This window comes from Erythrolamprus reginae, chromosome 2 (assembly GCF_031021105.1).
Source record: "Erythrolamprus reginae isolate rEryReg1 chromosome 2, rEryReg1.hap1, whole genome shotgun sequence".
Lineage (NCBI taxonomy): Eukaryota > Metazoa > Chordata > Lepidosauria > Squamata > Dipsadidae > Erythrolamprus > Erythrolamprus reginae.
The window spans coordinates 343,262,087-343,281,723 of NC_091951.1; the positions used below are offsets into that span (position 1 = coordinate 343,262,087).

Consider the following 19,637-nt stretch of genomic DNA (forward strand, 5'->3'; position numbering starts at 1 on the left):
AGGGCAGACTAGATGGACCATGGCCGTCAGTCTTCTATGTTTCTATGTTTCTATGTTTCTATGTTTCTATGTTTCTATGTTTCTATGTTTCTATTATTATTATTATTATTATTATTATTATTATTATTATTATTATTATTCATTAGATTTGTATGCCGCCTTCTCCGAAGATTCAGGGCGGCTCACAGAATGGATACAAAACAAGCATATAGCACAAATCTAATATATTAAAAAGTGCGACTAAAAACCCTGTGTAATACACAATCATACAATCCAATCACACCATGCATCACATTTATTGGTTAACTAATGCTGCCTCCCTTTCTCTTTTTTGTCAACCTGTTTATTATTTCTTTTAAGTGTGTTGCCTGACAGCATTTGTGCAACTCATTTTCCTGGATTATTCAATCAACTCATATGTTGCCTTTGCCTAATACTGTATTTGGAAAGAGAAACTAATATAATGGGAAATTTCACCCAGACTAAATTTAGCACACCAGACGGCATGCTAGATATTTAAGGAAGTTGTGTTGTGCAAACACATCCCATGGGCATTCGGCCGATGGACCATTTGTCCCAAGTGCATACAAGGCAGACAACTGTGGACATCCTGAGCATGGGGCCAAACGCACACTTGCAAATTGCATGTGGACTTTGTACAAATTGTGTCGTGGAATACCCCGGGCCACAAGTCTTGCAGAAGGGAGGCAGACAGTAATGGCCCGCTGGTTACGCACACCAGTGTGAAGCTTCAGTTGGAAAAATGGCATTTTCCCATTTTGTATAGTCTGGAGGACAGAAGGAAAAGGGGGGACATGATCAAAACATTTAAATATGTTAAAGGGTTAAATAAGGTCCAGGAGGGAAGTGTTTTTAATAGGAAAGTGAACACAAGAACAAGGGGACACAATCTGAAGTTAGTTGGGGGAAAGATCAAAAACAACGTGAGAAAATATTACTTTACTGAAAGAATAGTAGATCTTGGAACAAACTTCCAGCAGACATGGTAGATAAATCCACAGTAACTGAATTTAAACATGCCTGGGATAAACCTATATCCATCCTAAGATAAAATACAGAAAATAGTATAAGGGCAGACTAGATGGACCATGAGGTCTTTTTCTGCCGTCAGACTTCTATGTTTCTATGTTTCTATGTTTCCCGTGCATCTGCACATCCCTGATGTGTGTGAGTGTGCTGTGTGCCCCCGCATGAGATTTAGCATCTGCACATGCACCTCAAGCAAAATCCCATGTGAGGATGCTCGCATGAGCGAGATTTCAGCAATTTTTGGCAATTCTCTGCTTCTGCGCATACACAATCAATTCGTGCACACAAGTGCATATGTGAGATTTTGCTTCTGCTTGTACAAGATTTCACTTGCTACGTGTTCTGCCGGGCTCTCTGGTAGAAGCCTCCCGAAAATTCATGGGTACAAATTTCAGACACACACATTTGAAAACTCAAAACAATGTCCTTTATCACAAAATTCAAAAGAAACAAAGCACCCTTTTTGTATTGCAAAGAGCACTCATCCCAACACAACCTTGTCGGCTGTACAAGTCCCTTAATCAGTCCTTAAATACTTAGCTAGTAGCTGTGAAGAAACGTCACAGCCCTCCTTCTTCCCACAAAGTGAAACACACACACACTTTACTGTGCTTTGGTGTCAAAGGCGTGAAAAATCCACAAACAAAGTTCAGACACAGTGAGGCACGATCCTGAAGAACTGCGATCAGATAATCTTCCACAAGGGCCAAACTAGCACACTGCTATTTATAGCAGCAGCTCTAATTACTGGAGCCCCACCCAAACACAGGTGGCTTCTCTTATCTCCTGTAATATTTCCTCAATTGGTCTCTTCGATGCATAAGTCTGAGCCTGCGTGGGTCTAACACTTCCTCATCTGAATCAATGGAAGATAATGGTGATTGGCTTCCTGGGCTGTGTGCCAAGCCCCCCTCTTCCAAGTCACCCCCACCTTCTTCTTTGTCCGAGGAAACTGCACTCCCTGACTCTGCCGGCAACAAAACAGGCCGAGGACATGTTGATGTTTCCCCTGCCTCCACCTCCACATTCCCTGGGGCAGGAGCTGGGCCAGAGCCAACCACAACACTATGCATGCGCAGAAGCAAAATCTCACATGTGCACATGTGTGCATGAATCGAGGACATGGATATGCATGCAGATGTATGCCCTTATACCAGCCCAGTCCCCAAGTCTACAGAGAGGGGTGGTATATAACTCTAATAAATAAATAAATAAGGTCAAATACAGCCGTGATGCAGCCGTCAATTAAAGCAAGTTTGACATCCTGAGCTAGACGCAGGGGTGGGCAGCAGGCAGGACGGGGTGGAACACAGTTCCACTGGCGGAAATGAAACTGCATGCACAACTCCAGCTGATCGGCGGCTGTCACTTCCTGGATTACTGGTCTCGGCTGGGCTCTCCATTTTTCCCCTGCTGCTGCTGCTGCTGCAGCGTCTGCGCTCCTTGCTTTTTTCCTCTTTCCTCCTTCCTGGCCTCAGACGAGATTCCCTCTCTCCTGCCTGGCTCCCCTCCAACCTCACGCCGCCACCTCCCGCCTGAGGTGCAAGCAGAAGGCATGGGTGGAAGCGGCACTGGCAGCATTTATGCTTCTGGCAGCACCCGTTCGCCTAGCTACCCAGCCTGAGGCAGGGGGGCAACCCAGGAAGGAGAGCGCGGGAAACACAAAGCAAATTGTCACCCTAGCGAGCGACACTGGTAAGCCTGTAAGTCGAGGACTTAACAGTTCACTTGAACAATGATGATCGTTCAAGCCACTCCCACCTGGTCACATAGCCGGCAAGCCACTCCTACCCAGTCACATGACCATTAAGCCACACCCACAAAATAAGCCACACCCACAGTGTGGCAGTAAAAAAAATTGGCTGCCCGTTACTGGATAGACCAATTTGCTTCTGACCCCTGTCAGTTCTTTTCCTTTTGAGCAAACACAGCCTTTTTTTTTTTTTTTGGTGACTTCGAGTCTGAGAACATTTGCCCCATAAGAGGAGGAGAGGTGGAACAGGCCTACACTTGCAGCTGTGTGCAGTAGCGACCTTACAAAAACTTCGACTTCATTTACAAATAGATAACAGGAGTTGAAATCGCACTATGCAACTGCAGTTAAGGGTTATTATTACACTATCCGGCAGCCACTGTTGCTCTCCTACACCTTGGAATAAAACCTGTTTAACAGCCTAGACCAGGGATGGTGAACATTTTGGGCACCGAGAGCCCAAACGAGAACATGTGTGCATATGCTTAGAACTAAGACGCCTTAAACAAGATCTAAGTATTGCACACAAGATCACATGCTGCAACGTCCTGCCTGTCGGCGACTACTTCAGCTTCAACCACAACAATACAAGAGCACACAACAGATTTAAACTTAATATTAACCGCTCCAAACTTGACTGTAAAAAATATGACTTCAGTAACCGAGTTGTCGAAGCGTGGAACCCATTACCTGACTCCACAGTGTCATTCCCAAACCCCCAACACTTTACCCTTAGATTATCTACGGTTGACCTATCCAGTAAGGGGCGAGTACAAGTGCACTAGAGTGCCTTCCGTCCCCTGTCCTATTGCTCTCCGATATCTCCTATACCTTCCTTCTATTCCTATATCTCTTCTTCTATTCTTTCATTGATATGTTCTATTACTATATCTTCTTTTCTATTATTTCTTAGATATATTTTACTATGAGTATCTCCTCTATAACCTTCATCCTGTATTTTATTATGTGTATATAGATATATACCCACTAAAACCCTCATTGTGTATTGGACAAAATAAATAAATAAAAATAAATGCTCACACTGGAGCGCCAGAAACCCAAAGACCTACTGGCCAGTGTTCTGGTGCCTGCAAAGACCAGCTGAGGGGTCTGTATGTATGCGCTGGAAACCAGAAGAGCAACTGGCAATTGCGCATGTGCCCACAGAGAGCAGTCTGCGTGCCACCTCTGGCATGCGTGCCATAGGTTCTCCATCATGGGCCTGGACTCAACCCATGTCAGAAGAGATGCTAATTGCGGGACGGCTTCCTGCCGCATGAATCCCAGCGACCGGTCAGGTCCCACAGAGTCAGCCTTCTCCAGGTCCCATCAACTAGGCAATGTCGCTTGGCGGAGCCTAGGGGAAGAGCCTTCTCTGTGGGGGGCCCGGCCCTCTGGAATCAGCTCTCTCCGGAGAGTCGCACTGCCCCCACCCTCCTCAAGAATCTTAAGACTAATTTATGCCACCAGGCTTGGGGAGATTTGATCTTAGACCCCCTGGCTGATGAATGGGGTAATTGATGTATTCCCTTGTTGACTAGTAAGATTTATGTGTGGCATGATTGGGTAGTATTGACTGTTTTTTAATGAGAGTGGGTTTTTAGCTTTAGTTTTTAATTACTGGATTTGTACTACATTGTTTATTGTTGTGAGCTGCCCCGAGTCTTCGGAGAGGGGCAGCATACAAATCTAATAAATTATTATTAATTATTATGATGATGATTGCTGTCCTAATGGGTACGATAGATTTTTAAAGTTATTGGGGATTTTAGATTAGTTTACCTAGTCCACAGCTCACATTAGAGAAACATCTTTCAGCTGTGGCGAGGGGGGCGTTTGCCCAAGTTCGCCTGGTGCACCAGTTGCGGCCCTATTTGGACCGGGAGTCACTGCTCACAGTCACTCATGCCCTCATCACCTCGAGGCTCGACTACTGTAGTGCTCTCTACATGGGGCTACCTTTGAAAAGTGTTCGGAAACTTCAGATCGTGCAGAATGCAGCTGCGAGAGCAGTCATGGGCTTTCCTAAATTTGCCCATGTCACACCAACACTCCGCAGTCTGCATTGGTTGCCGATCAGTTTCCGGTCACAATTCAAAGTGTTGGTTATGACCAATAAAGCCCTTCATGGCACTGGACCAGAATATCTCCGGGACCGCCTTCTGCCGCACGAATCCCAGCGACCAGTTAGGTCCCACAGAGTGGGCCTTCTCCGGGTCCCGTCAACTAAACAATGTCGTTTGGCGGGACCGAGGGGAAGAGCCTTCTCTGTGGCGGCCCCAACCGTTTGGAACCAACTCCCCCCAGATATCAGAGTTGCCCCCACCCTCCTAGCCTTTCATAAGCTCCTTAAAACCCACCTCTGTCGTCAGGCATGGGGGAATTGACATGTTCCTTCCCCCTAGGCTTATAAAAATTTATGCATGGTACGCTAGTGTGTATGATTGGTTTTAATTTGTGGTGTTTTTTAAAGTAATTTAAGTATTGGATTTGTCTTACATTGTATTGCTATTGCTGTGAGCCGCCCCGAGTCTGCGGAGAGGGGCGGCATACAAATCTGATTAAACTTGAAACTTGAAACTTACCTGGATTTAGACACTGTATTTTTTTGTTCCTTTTATATGCTGTAAGCTGCCTCCCCCCCCAAGTCCTCAGAGGGGGCGGCATATAAATGAAATATATATTTGAGGCAGAAAGGAAGCTGTGATGCTCCTTCAATATACCCGGGTAACCCCCAAAAAAATCATAACCCTTCCCTGGTACAAGCTGATACCGGAGATGAACGTCTAGTCTAATGGCTAAGGCCTCTGCCTTACAAGGCAGAGGCCCCGGGTTCAAATCCCAGTAAAAGGGTGTGGCTACCTGATGAAGGCAAATAAGCCCGAAATAGATCTATAGCAGTCTCCCTTCCTTTTCATTATCAGCAATGTATGTTACACACAGACACACACACATATATACAGTGGTACCTCATGATACGAACCCCTCATCTTACGAACAACCCGAGATACGAACCCGGGGTTCAGAAAATTTTTGCCTCTTCTTACGAACTTTTTTATTCTTACGAACCCGCCGCCGCCACCACCGAGAAGCCCCGCCGCCCAGCTGTCGCTTTTTGAAACAGCCGGGGGGCTTCCCAGCGTCCTCCTGAACCCAAACGCCAAACCCGAACTTCCGGGTTTGGCGTTCAGGAGGCCGCCGAGAAGCCCCCCGGCTGTTTTAAAAGGTGACAGCCGGGCGGCAGGGCTTCCCAGCGGCCTCCCGAATGCGGAACCCAGAGGTTCGGCAAAAGTTCGGGTTCGGGAGGCCGCTAGGAAGCCCCATCACCCGGCTGTCACCTTTTAAAACAGCCGGGGGGCTTTTTCCAGCTTACGAACCCACCGCAGATCGCAAAATGGCACTCCGCTGGGGGGCTTCTCGGCGTTCTCCCAAACCCAAACCTGAACCCAAACTTTTTGGGTTCGGGAGGCCGCCGAGAAGCGCCGCCACCCGGCTGTCACCTTCTGAAACAGCCGGGGGGCTTCTTGGCGTTCTCCCGAACGCCGAACCCGGAAGTTCGGCAAAAGTTCGGGTTTGGGTTCCGGAGGCCACCAAGAAGTGTCCAGCTGTTTCAGAAGGTTACAGATGGGTGTCACCGCCCGGCGGAACGCCGTTTTTTCAATCAGCAGCGGCGTTTTCGGCCGATCTGGAGGCTGAAATGGAGGTGGGGAATCCCAATAGGGAATTCCATGGGCGGAGCTTTGACATCACGAAGACGTCCTTCCTGGTCGGCCAATTAATGCGTGCATATTTAGCCTCAAATATGCACGCATTAATCGCTTTTACATTGTTTCCTATGGGAAACATTGTTTCGTCTTACAATCTTTTCGCCTTACGAACCACCTTCCGGCACCAATTAAGTTCGTAAGACAAGGTATTACTGTTTCTTCCTGATCTTTTAACCTTCTCGTCATCATGTCCATTTCAGCGCATTCTACAATTTTCTTAATTCATTCTTCTTCTTGTGGGCACTAAATGAACTCTCATTGTAAGTCAAGGAGTATCTGTAATGAGACCAATAGAAGGATGCACCAATGACATATGAAGTACCCTTATTCCCTGGGGCAGCATGTTAGGTACAGTTACACAATGGCATAAATCAGTGCACGCCTCATAAAACCCCAAGGAAAGATGTGCTAGGCCAGGGATGTCAAATTCGATTTCATTGAGGACAACATCAGGGTTGTGTTTGACCTTAGGGGAGCCGGTGGCGTGGCTAGGGTGGGCGTGGCCAGAGTGGGCGTGGCCAGCACAGAGCAGGAGATATGAAGTGCAGATAACAAACCCTTAAGAGACACCATGGAAAAATATTTAACAGGGATGAAAAGAAAGGAGGAGAGAGAGGGAGATAATGAGACAAACGTAAGTCTCCTGAAAGTTAAGACAAGGAAATATGACAAAGCATATGTAGCACTTGGCTGCACTGGGACTACGGTGGGAGGCGAGGAAAGACCGCTATGTTTACTCTGTCTAAAATGTTGGTAGCGGACAGCATGAAGCCAAATAAATTAAGGTGTCACTTATACACCCCAAGTATGCTGATAAGCCACTTGAGTTTTTTACACAAAAATGCGGAGAGTTGGGGCGCGCACACGAAATGTTTACTTCTTCCTGGAGGGGCGTAACAGAAAATAATTGAGAAGCACTGACTTAAACAATGGTTTATGGCACCAGTGTTGCAAAGTGACAGCTACGATGTGCAAGGCCCTCCATTTGCAGGATTTATTCAACAGACCAAGCCCTACACACAAAAGCAAAAAAAAATTAAGAAGTGGCTTGTGTTCGAAATCTGGTCCACATCATTCCAAAATTCTGAAGATATTTGATTTTGCCAATCACTATGCACTTCTGAGATTTTGCAGAGAATGAATGGGATGGATGGATGGATGGACTCTGGAAGGAGTTGGATGGCGTATAAATAAATAATAATTATTGTTGTCATTATTATTATTATTATTATTATTATTTATTTTATTATTATTTATTGGATTTGTATGCCGCCCCTCTCCGTGGACTCAGGGCGGCTAACAACAGTGACAAAAACAGAATGTATAAATCCAATTCTAAAAACAGCTAAAAACCCTTGTTATAAAACCAATCATACATACAAACATACCATGCATAAATTGTAGAAGCCTAGGGGGAAAGATTATCTTAGTTCCCCCATGCCTGACGGCAGAGGTGGGTTTTGAGGAGCTTACGAAAGGCAAGGAGGGTGGGGGCTATTCTAATCTCTGGGGGGAGTTGGTTCCAGAGGGCTGGGGCTGCCACAGAGAAGGCTCTTCCCCTGGGCCCCACCAACCGACATTGTTTAGTTGACGGGACCCGGAGAAGGCCCACTCTGTGGGACCTAACTGGTCACTGGGATAATAATAATAATAATAATAATAATAATAATAATAATACAGCACAGTGATCTCATTTGCTGTGTTGTGTTGACATAATAATAATAATAATATAAATTGGGGACAGAAAAACCTCAGAAGAACTTATTGATCAGAACATTGAATTCAGGTTTGCGTCATAAAACTCTTTTTTTTTCTTTTTGCTATGGTTGTCTGGTTCGATGCTGCAACCCAAGAAGACGGACACAGACTTCAGAGGATAAACAGAACTGCAGAAAAAACAATTGCTGCCAACTTGCCTTCCATTGAGGACCTCTATACTGCATGAGTCAAAAGAAAGGCTATGAAAATATTTACTAACCCCTTCGCATCCTATACATAACTGTTTCAACTCCTATCTTCAAAACATCACTATAGAGCAGTGTTTCCCAACCATGGCAACTTGAAGATATCTGGACTTCAACTCCCAGAATTCCCCAGCCAGCATTTGCTGGCTGGGGAATTCTGGGAGTTGAAGTCCAAATATCTTCAAGTTGCCAAGGTTGGGAAACACTGCTATAGAGCACTGCACACCAAGACAACTAGACACAAGTACAGTATTTTCCTGAACGCCATCACTCTGCTAAACAAATAATTCCCCTCAACACTGTCAAATAATTCCCCTCAACACTGTCAAATAATTCCCCTCAACACTAAGTTTGCACAACTATTGGCGGTAATTTGGCGGTAAGACAAGTTACTAGCTTTTTCTCATCATTCCTATCACCCATTTTCTCCCACTTGTGACTGGATTACTATAACTTGTTGCTTGTATTCTTAAGATTGGCAGTTCTGTGTTAGCAAAAACTTCAGAAGAGAAGGATTTGAGGGTAGTGATTTCTGACAGTCTCAAAATGGGTGAGCAGTGTGGCCGGGCAGTAGGAAAAGCAAGTAGGATGCTTGGCTGCATAGCTAGAGGTATAACAAGCAGGAAGAGGGAGATTATGATCCCGCTATATAGAGCGCTGGTGATACCCCATTTGGAATACTGTGCTCAGTTCTGGAGACCTCACCTACAAAAAGATATTGACAAAATTGAACAGGTCCAAAGATGGGCTACAAGAATGGTGGAAGGTCTTAAGGATCAAACTGATCAGGAAAGACTTAATGAACTCAATCTGTATAGTCTGGAGGACAGAAGGAAAAGGGGGGACACAATCGAAACATTTAAATATGTTAAAGGGTTAAATAAGATTCAGGAGGGAAGTGTTTTTAATAGGAAAGTGAACACAAGAACAAGGGGGCCCAATCTGAGGTTAGTTGGGGGAAAGATCAAAAGCAACTTGAGAAAATATTATTTTACTGAAAGAGTAGTAGATCCTTGGAACAAACTTCCAGCAGACGTGGTTGGTAAATCCACAGTAACTGAATTTAAACATGCCTGGGATAAACATATATCCATTGTAAGATAAAATACAGGAAATAGTATAAGGGCAGACTAGATGGACCATGAGGTCTTTTTCTGCCGTCAGACTTCTATGTTTCTATTTTTATTAATATTGATTGTTTCTTCATTGCTTTCTTGACCCCTGTGCAATCATTAAGTGTGATACCTCCTGATTCTTAACAAATATATCTTTTTATGTACACTGAAAGCATATGCACCAAAGACCAATTCCTTGTGTGTCCAATCACATGGCCAATAAATTGTTCTGTTCTGTTCTGATTGTTTATTTGTATCCTATGACAATCATGAAGTGTTGTTCCTCATGATTCTTGACAAATGTATCTTTTCTTTTATGTACACTGAGAGCATGTGCACCAAAGACAAATTCCTTGTGTGTCCAATCACACTTGGCCAATAAAGAATTCTATTCTATTCTATTCTATTGACAATGCAATTTAATGCCTCCTCCAAAGCGGGGGTAAACTACACTTTTGCTAAACTTTCAGCATCTCCCTTTCCAGCTTTAGTTGGGCTGACACTTCTTCAACTACTGTATTTGCAATCGGGAATCTCTGACTGTCAATCAAAAGGCGGAATCGGCAAACGTCACCCAACACCCCACTTAAAAGGAGACCACCGATAGAGTTACCTTATATTTAGAAGCGATCCTACCCTATCATTCTGCTTCACGTCACATCGTCCGATTTGCTCGCTTGCATCTTTAGCGCAACTCCTGAAGTTTCCACTCTGTAGTGGTTAACTAAGCGGGAGTTAGACCGGGGTTTGGTGTACAGCCAATGCATTCAACGACTGCTCCGTTCCCAAGATGGGATACAGAATCGAAGCCTTTGAAAGTCTCGTTACGGGCCAAAACCGAGACAAAACTCACCGAAGGTTTGGAGCGGAGCTAGGGAGGAGTTACTGTATAGATTGCGCACCAAGGAAGCGCGGCTGCAAACTCTTAAAACTAAATCTTGGAAACCTTTCCTGGCCAAAGTCGCCAAAAAAGTTTCACTTACTTTCACTTTTCTAATTCTCCAAACTCTATACCCCCTTGCAAGCTCTTTCATTGTTATTCTCTGCGAAGAACATTTTTCCAAATGTTTGTAGTTTGTTTTCTCCCCCCCCCCTTTCATTGCTTTACTTGCTTCAAATGTTTCTTTCCAACCCTAACCAGGTGCTTACAATGTTCCCAGCTCTTATGGACTTGCAAGCTCTTTCACTGTTACTCTCTGTAAAGAATGTTTTCCAAGCCCTATGTCTTTGCAGGGTTTTTCCCCATCCAACCCACCGTTTTCTCCCCGCGATTTCGTTCCTCCGATCGTCCAACCCGGGTTGGCGCGCGTTTTTACGCGCAGCGCGCGCGGCTCTTTCCCCCAGATTAACAGTCGCCGATCTCTGGACACCCCCTCCCTCTTCTCAATCCTCCTGCATCTCCCCCTCCCGACCCCCAAAGGATCCCTTATGGGGCAAAAAAAAGCTTCGAGTTGTGATCCACCGGAGACTCCTCCACAAATACCCCGATCCGCCTTGGCATCTCCCCTTTCCGCGCCCACCGGGTGCCTGGCTGTGGATTGGAGACCCTCCCTCAATTCTCCCTCCATCTCCTCCCCGACCCTCAATGGATCCCTTATGGGGGGGAGCTTCGAATTGTGATCAAGCGAGGACGCATCCACAGAAGCCTCGGTCCGCCTTCGTATCTTTCCTTTCCGCGCCCACCGGGTGCCTGGCTGGGGAACTGGAGACCCTCCTCTCAATTCGCTCTCCATCTCCTCCCCGACCCCCCAAAGGATCCCTTATGAGCTTTGAGTTGTGACCAAGCAAGGACGCATCCACAAAGCCTCGATCCGCCTTGCCATCCTCTTTCCGCGCCTACCGAGTGCCTGGCTGGGGAGAACCACCCTCAATTCCCCCTCCATCTCCCCCCCCCGACCTCCAAAAGAACCTTTATCTGGCAAAACAAAGCTTCAAGTTGTGATCCAGCAGAGATCAAAGGATCTCATCCACAGAAGCCTCGACTCGCCTTGCCTTCCCCCTTCCGCGCCCACCTGGTGCCTGGCTGTGGACTGAAGACCCCCACACACAATTCCCCCTCCATCTCCCCCACCCGACCCCCAAAGGATCCCTTATCGGGCAAAAAAAAAAAGCTCCGAGTTGTCACCCAGCGGAGACGCATCCACAGAAGCCTCGGTCCGCCTTGGCATCCCCTTTCCGCGCCCCCTGGGGACCACCGGCGACCCTTTCCAAGGACCGGCGAAGGGAAAGAGAGAGAGAGAGAACCCAGGCCGGGGTCCTAACCTAACCAGGAAGCCTTCCCGATGAACTGCGGCTGACCGTGTCTCTCGCACTCTCGGCCCACCACAACCACCATCCCAAAGCCAAATCCAGCTGGCCGGGCGGGGGCATCTGAGGACGCTCCAAACACTTGGGACTTTCAAGGGGAGATTGGACTGCCACTTGTCCGAAGTGGTGTAGGGTCACCTGCTTGGGCAGGGGGTTGGACTAGACGACCTGCAAGGTCCAACATAGGTAGGTAGGTAGGTAGGTAGGTAGGTATGCATGCTTAGCATTTTGCAAAGACTTCGGCTCCCCTCATTCCCTACAGGTGGGAGGTCAAAGAAGAGAATTGGGGGCTTATTGGAAAGCATCAGATACAGCCACCTCGTCTCCGAACTCGGGTCTTAACTCTGTGGTCAGCTTACTTTTATTCAGATGTATTGTGCTTAATGGGTGGGTGGGTAGACAGACAGACAGACAGACAGACAGACAGACAGACAGATAGGAGAGGAGAGAGAGGGGGGGAGAGTAGATAGTTAGAAAAGAAAGGGATAAGAGAGAGAGATAGAAGAGAGAGATAGTAGATAGAAGAGAGAAAAGGATAGAAGAGAAAGATAGAAGAGAGATAGAAGAGAGAGTGATAGCAGAGAGTGATAGAGGAGAGATAGAAGAGAGTAGATAGAAGAGAAAGAGAGAGAGGGATAGAAGAGAGAGAGGTAGAAGAGAGAGAGATAGAAGAGAGATAGAAGAGAGAGTGATAGAAGAGAAAGAGAGAGGGAGATAGAAGAGAGAGAGATAGAAGAGACAGAGATAGAAGAGAGAGTGATAGAAGAGAGAGTGATAGAAGAGAGAGTGATAGAAGAGAGAGAGAGTAGAGAGTAGATAGATGAATAAATGAATGAATGAATGAACGAACGAACGAACAAACAATACGACCCGCGGACCTCCCCTGGCTGCGCTCCTCCGCCGGCTGCACGATCCCGCATCCCTCCCACCCACCCAGCCCGGGCAGCGCTTCCACGGCCGCCCGATCGCCCTGGGAACAGCGGCGGCGGCTGCAGGTACCTTGGCCGCGGTGCGGCGGGTCTCGGCCGGCGACGACGCTCCCGAGGCTCAGCAGCCAGAAGAGGCAAAGGCGCATCGCTCTCCTTCTCCGCGCTCGGCTGTCGGGGTTCGGGGCTGGGAGCGACTGAGGAGCCGGCCACGCGCGACGGCGGTCCGCGGAGGAAGAGCAGCAGCAAGCGGCGGCGAAGGCTGCCGGGCGGTGGGGTTGCCGGCGGAGGCGGCGGAGGCGAAGGCTGAGGCGGAGGGGGGGGTCCTTTTCTAAATAGGCGAGGGGGGCGCGTCACCTGACCCCGTGGCCCGAGGGGGACGGGGCGGCGGCGGACGGGGCTCCCGGGCGCTGATTGGTCCCGCCTCCCTGACGTCGGCCGAAAGCCGGGCGAAAGTCTTCAATGGAGCGGCGACACACCCACCGGCGGGAAGGGGGGGGGGGCTGGGCGGGGAGGGGAGGGGAACCGGGCTGGGCGCCGGGTGGAGACGGGAAGACGAGGTCGGTTGGCGGCACCCACAGACACACACGCACACACACACAGAGCACAAGAAAGGGGGCATGCTTGCACACTCACTCACACCCACAGAGAGAGAGCGTGTCTGGGGGGGATGCTTACACACACACAGGGAGAGCACAAGAAACGGGGTCTCTAACGGGATGTTTGCACACTCACTCACACTCACTCAGAGAGCACAAGAAGCAGGGGGTCTCTGGGGGCATGCTTGCACACTCTCACACTCACACTCACAGAAAGCACAAAAAGCAGGAGGTCTCTGGGGGGATGCTTACACACACTCTCTTTCACATACACACACAGAGAGAGAGACAAACACCACAAGGAAGGGGGTCTCTGAGGGAACCCTTACACACACACACAGAACAAGAAGCAGGGGGTCTCTAGGGGATGCTTACACACACACACACACACAAGAAAAGGGTTTTCTGGGGGATGCTTACACACTCACTCACTTACTCAAACACACACACAGCACAAGAAACAGGGGGTCTCTTGGGAATGCTTACACAGACACCCCCACCCCCACAAGAAACAGGGGGTTTCAGGGGGATACTTACTTGACTAGATTAGATTAGATTACTACATCTATTAGTGGTGTAGGGTTTCCTGCCCAAGCAGGGGGTTGGACTAGAAGACCTCCAAGGCCCCTTCCAACACTGCATATGGCAGTCCAATCTTCTCTTGAAAAGTCTCAAGTGTTGGAGCTCTTCATCTTCAGGTTGAAGGTCCATCTTATCCATCTTTATGAGATCCTTCAACTTGACAACTTTGTGAATTCTCCAGCCAGCATAGCATATAGCTGGCTGGAGAATTCTGGGAGTTGAAGTTCACAAAGTCTTAAAAGTTGCCAAGTTTGGGGGACCCCAGATAGGGCATGGTGTCCCAAAGGTGCTTTTTTTCCTCCCCAAGAGGCCATTGATCTTGGAGGGGTTACTAATGAGGTCAGCGTGTGAATGTATGGATGGCTGCAACCATTTTAAATTGAAATGTTTTTATATTGATCCGTTTTTTTAAAAAATATACTTTATTAATTTATACAAAAGGGAATAAAACGGGAGGAAAGGGAAATGGGGATACAGAAAAAAGAAGGTAGGAAGGGAGTGGGGTAAACAGTATTATTATATCACAGCTTATATATATTATTGTATATACATTTCAGATATTTGTCCATATGTAAATATTTCGTATTGAGAGTTCTTGTTTAAATATCTTATAGCTGTAGTATTTGGTAACCCAACAATAATGTGGGAAAATAAATGATAAAAAGGGAGAAAAAAGAGAGAGAGAAAAGAAAGAGAAGAGAAATAGGAAAGTAAGAAATATTACCTGCAAACAAGCAGGCTTTTGAGTTGTGACGACTTAGATGAATTATATTTGTTGTTTTTGTTAGTGAAAGTTTATCGTAAGTTGTGATATTAGTACATTTCTAGTAGTTATCAAATGGATTGAACTCAGATAGGGATTGAATTATTTTTGGTCCATTTTTTTGGGTTATACGTATCTTAATTTTAGTTTATGTTAAGCGATTTTGATTATTTTTCGGTTTGTCATCTTTAGAGTTGGATAGCCATCTGAACCATTTCTCGCAGGCCTTGTAGAACTCTGAATCATTTTTGTTTTGAATTTCCATTGTTAATTTTGTTAGTTCTGCGCATTCCATAATTTTACTAATGATAGTTAGATTTGTCGGGATGTCTTCTTTTTTCCAATGTTGTGCATAAGTTAGTCTAGCGGCCGTTAGTATTTGAATAGTGAGGTATCTGTCATCTTTACTTAATTTCTGTCTAAAAATGCCCAGAAGAAATAACTCTGGTTTAATTATGATCTTTGTCAATATGACTTGGTCCATTATTCTTTTAATTTGTGTCCAGAACTTTTGGGCGTATGTACAGGTCCACCACATATGATAATATGTTGATCCATGTTTATTTTTGTTGTGAGCTGCCCTGAGTCCCTAGAGTTGGGCGGCATAGAAATAGAATAGGAATAGAAATAGAAATAGAAACAGATGAAGAAAAAGGAATAGAAATAGAAATAGAAACAAATGAAGAAAAAGGAATAGAAATAGAAATAGAAAATGGAATAGGAATAGAATTAGAATTAGAAATAAAAATAGAATGAGAATGAGAAATAGAATTAGAAATACAAATAGAAACAGAAATAATAGAAATAGAAAAAGAAACAGAAATAAACAAACAAACAAACTGGACTTTGGAGCTGAGGAAGCTTTGAATGTCTTCAAAGAAAAACCAGAAAGTCCAATTGTCTCTTAGGGGGGGGAAAAAATCACATTTGGTGGTGAAATCCAACTTTTTTTTACTAGTGGGTCTGTGGGCGTGGCTTGGTGGGCGTGGCTTGGTGGGCGTGGCTTGGTGGGCGTGGTAGGGGAAGGATACTGCAAAATCTCCATTCCCACCCCACTCTGGTGCCAATCACAGGTGATATTTGCTGATTCTCCAAACTACTCAAAATTTCCACTACCGGTTCTCCAGAACCTGTCAGCACCTGCTGGATTTCAGCCCCCTGCTTTGGGTCTGATCAGGAAGAAATCCCCTACCTCTGCTCCTCCGTAGAAGCCTTCCACATCCAACTTGGCTGGAAAGAAATGGAGCAGAGGTCGTACCCGGAACTGCCGACCCGGAAGTACTTTGCAGAGGAGAGATGCCAGGCTGGAATTTTGACTTTGGTTTTGCAGATGGCCCAAACTCTTTTAGAACAGTTCACTTATACTAATGTTATCCTTGTGGGGCAGGAGCTTTGCTGGTGATGAGGGCTTCCCGTTTGTTATTTTTGGTATACAGTTTTTTTCATTTTTCTGCACCTTAAAACATACATACGTAAAAACACATATACCATAATCAATCATATCTGTAAATATACCTTAATATCTAGCGGTATATACCATATTTTCGGAGTATAAGACGCACCGGAATATAAGACTCTGCTTACCAAGTACAGTATTCATCTGGCTAAAGTCCTTAGTCTGGTCAGCTTCAGCACATTAATTTATCCCCTGGTTAGGGCTTTAAAAAAACTTTATTGGGAGAGAGTAACTGTTCTGCCGGGCTCTCTGGTAGAAGCCTCCCGAAAATTCAAGGGTACAAATTTCACACACACACGTTTGAAAATTCAAAACAGTGTCCTTTATCACAAAATTCAAAAGAAACAAAGCACCCTTTTTCTATTGCAAAGAGCAGTCGTCCCAAAACAACCTTGTAGGCTGTACAATCCCCTTAATCAGTCCTTACGTACTTAGCTAGTAGCTGTGAAGAAACGTCACAGCCCTCCTTCTTCCCATGAAGTGAAACACACACACACTTTACTCTGCTTTGGTGTCAAAGGCGTGAAAAATCCACAAAGTTCAGAAACAGCGAGGTACGATCCTGAAGAACTGCAATCAGATAATCTTCCACAACGGCCCAGCTAGCACGCTGCTATTTATAGCAGCAGCTCTAATTACTGGAGCCCCACCCAAACACAGGTGGCCTCTCTTATCTCCTGTAATATTTCCTCAATTGGTCTCTTCGATGCATAAGTCTGAGCCTGCATGGGTCTAACACTTCATCATCCGAATCGACCGAAGATAATGGAGATTGGCTTCCTGGGCTGTGTGCCAAGCCCCCCTCTTCCAAGTCATCCCCACCTTCTTCTTTGTCTGAGGAAACTGCACTCTCTGACTCTGTCGGCAATAAAACAGGCCTATGACATGTTGATGTTTCCCCTGCCTCCACCTCCACATTCCCTGGGGCAGGAGCTAGGTCAGAGCCAACCACAACAGTAACAATGAAAGAGCTTGCAAGCCAGTAAGAGCTGGGAACATCATTAGCAGTGGAAAGAAACATTCGGAGCAAGTAGAGCAATGGAAAAAACCCTGCAAAGACTTAGGGTTTGGAAAACATTTGTCGCAGAGAATAACAATGAAAGAGCCTGCAAGGTAAGAACTGGGAAGATTGTTAGCACCTAGTTAGAGTTGGGGGTGGGGGGGGAGAACTACATTTTCAGAGTATAAGACGCACCCAAATTATCAGCCTCTTTTAGGAAGGAAAAGGGTGCGTCTTATATTCCGAAAAATACGGTATACATAAAAACATCTTGTAAAGCAAATTACAAATCTAGCAACTAAATTATTTAAAAAGAAAGATTAATCTTGATCTAAAATAGAAAGAGGAAAAAAAGAGTAGTACACCTAAATATAAAAATATAAGAAAAGTTTAAATACATTTTCTAAAAAATTCTAAAATTCATATTTATAAATCTAAGCCACTTTAAATCCGTAATTTATCCAATACTGCCTCCATTTCTCTTTTTGTCATCCAGGTTTTTACAAACTTATCTCTTAATTCTTTTACATTACCTTCAAAGGTCTTACAAGTTTATCTATTTTTATTTTCAATCAATTCTTAAAATTTACCCCAAATCTTCTGTATCTTTAATTTTCATTGTAAGTCTATTCATGGCCACCCATTTTTTTAGTCCCCAACTTACAATAACTCATTTAATGTTCATTCAAAGTCACAATGGCAATGAAATAAGTGACTTATGACCCGTTTTTTACATTTATTTATTTGTTTGTTTGTTCGATTTCTAGGCCGCCCTTCTCCTGAGACTCAGGGCATCTTACAACATATTAATACATAACAATGTAAGAAATCAAAATTAAATAAAATAACACTATAAAACATCACCATAGAAAAACCCTTAACTTAAAACCTCATACCACTCTGTCATACCTCCAATAGTCAGACAATAATGGGGGCTGGCACAAAGCAATTCCGGAATAATACATATCTCTGGGGGGAGTTGATTCCAGAGGGCAGGGGCAACCACAGAGAAGGTCCTTCCTCTAGGGTCTGCCAGCTGGCATTGGAGAAGGCTAACCTTGTGGGCCCTAACCGGTCGATGGGATTTATGACAGTGGTAGCGTTCTCCCGTCCCCCGTGGTCACGTGATCAAAATTCAGCTGCTTGCCAATGGACTCCTCTTTATGACCGTCGCAGTGTCCCCCAAGGTCACGTGATTCCCCTTTTGTGACATTCTGAGAAGCAAAGTCAATTTGATTCATGCAACGACTGCGTCTCTGACTTAACAAAGGAAGTGATTCCCTGAACAACGGGTGCGAGAAAAGTTGTAAAATGGGGCAATAACTCACTGAACAAATGTTTCGCTTAGTGACATGAAGTTTGGGTTCAATGATGGTCTGTAAGTCGAGGAATAACTACCCCTTTTTTAAACCATTCTTTATTTTATTTATTATTAGAGTTGAAAGGGACCTTGAGGGTCATCAAGTCCAACCCCCTGCTCAAGCAGGAAACCCTACACCACCCCAGCCAGATGGCAGTCCAATTTTCTTTTGAATGTGTCGAGTGATGGGGCGTTCACAACCTCCGCTGGCAGGCGGTTCCACTGTTTGATCACTCTCACCGTCAGAAAGTTCTTCCTTATTTCCAGGTTGAATCTCTCCTTGGTCAGTTTCCATCCATTGCTCCTGGTCTGGCCCTCAGGTGCCCTGGAAAACAGTGTGACCCCCTCGTCTCTGTGGCAGCCCCTGAAATATCTGTATACTGTACTGCTATCATGTCCCCCCTGGCCCTCCTTTTTGCTAGATTACCCATGCCCAGTTCCAGCAACCCCTCTTCGTATGTCTTGGTTTCCAGTCCCTTTATCATTTTTTTTATTTTTTTTATTTTTTTATTTTGTCCAATACACAATGAGAGTTTTAGTGGATATATATATATATATATATACGACGGTCTTCGTATATTCGGGTTTCTTCCTGTGTAGGATTTGGAAATTTCTGGCGACGTTTCGATGAGGTCCCACTCAACATCTTCAGGCTGGTGTTTCTGTCCTTGTTCTAAGGCGAACACTGCGAGGTTCCTGAATTACACAGTCTCACAAATATATTAATTTCCAATGGATTCCAAAGAGAGGCAATCAACAACTTAATCCAAAAGAGACACCCCCCAAGAACCAAGACACAGAACAGGACAATGGCATCGCCCTCCTCCCTTACATCAAAGGCACCACAGATAAAATCAGTGAAATTCTCCGCAAACACAACATCAGGACAGCCTTTGGTACAGATAAGAAAATAGCCAACATCCTAAGAAACCCAAAAGACAATATCCAGCTAGAAAACCAGGGAGTTTATCAAATACCATGTAAAATCTGCCCAG

The 19,637-nt window shown here is 45.4% G+C and overlaps 1 protein-coding gene across 1 annotated transcript in view; it reads right to left on the reverse strand.

The window, feature by feature from the left end:
• The window catches only part of LIPG (lipase G, endothelial type), a 50,844-nt gene extending 37,590 nt beyond the window's left edge, over positions 1–13,254 (reverse strand). The window contains exon 1 of the mRNA XM_070743576.1: positions 12,956–13,254. Coding sequence (XP_070599677.1) covers positions 12,956–13,031 — 76 coding nt within the window. The 5' untranslated portion in view covers positions 13,032–13,254. The remainder of the gene's footprint in view (positions 1–12,955) is intronic.
• Positions 13,255–19,637: the final 6,383 nt, after the last annotated feature.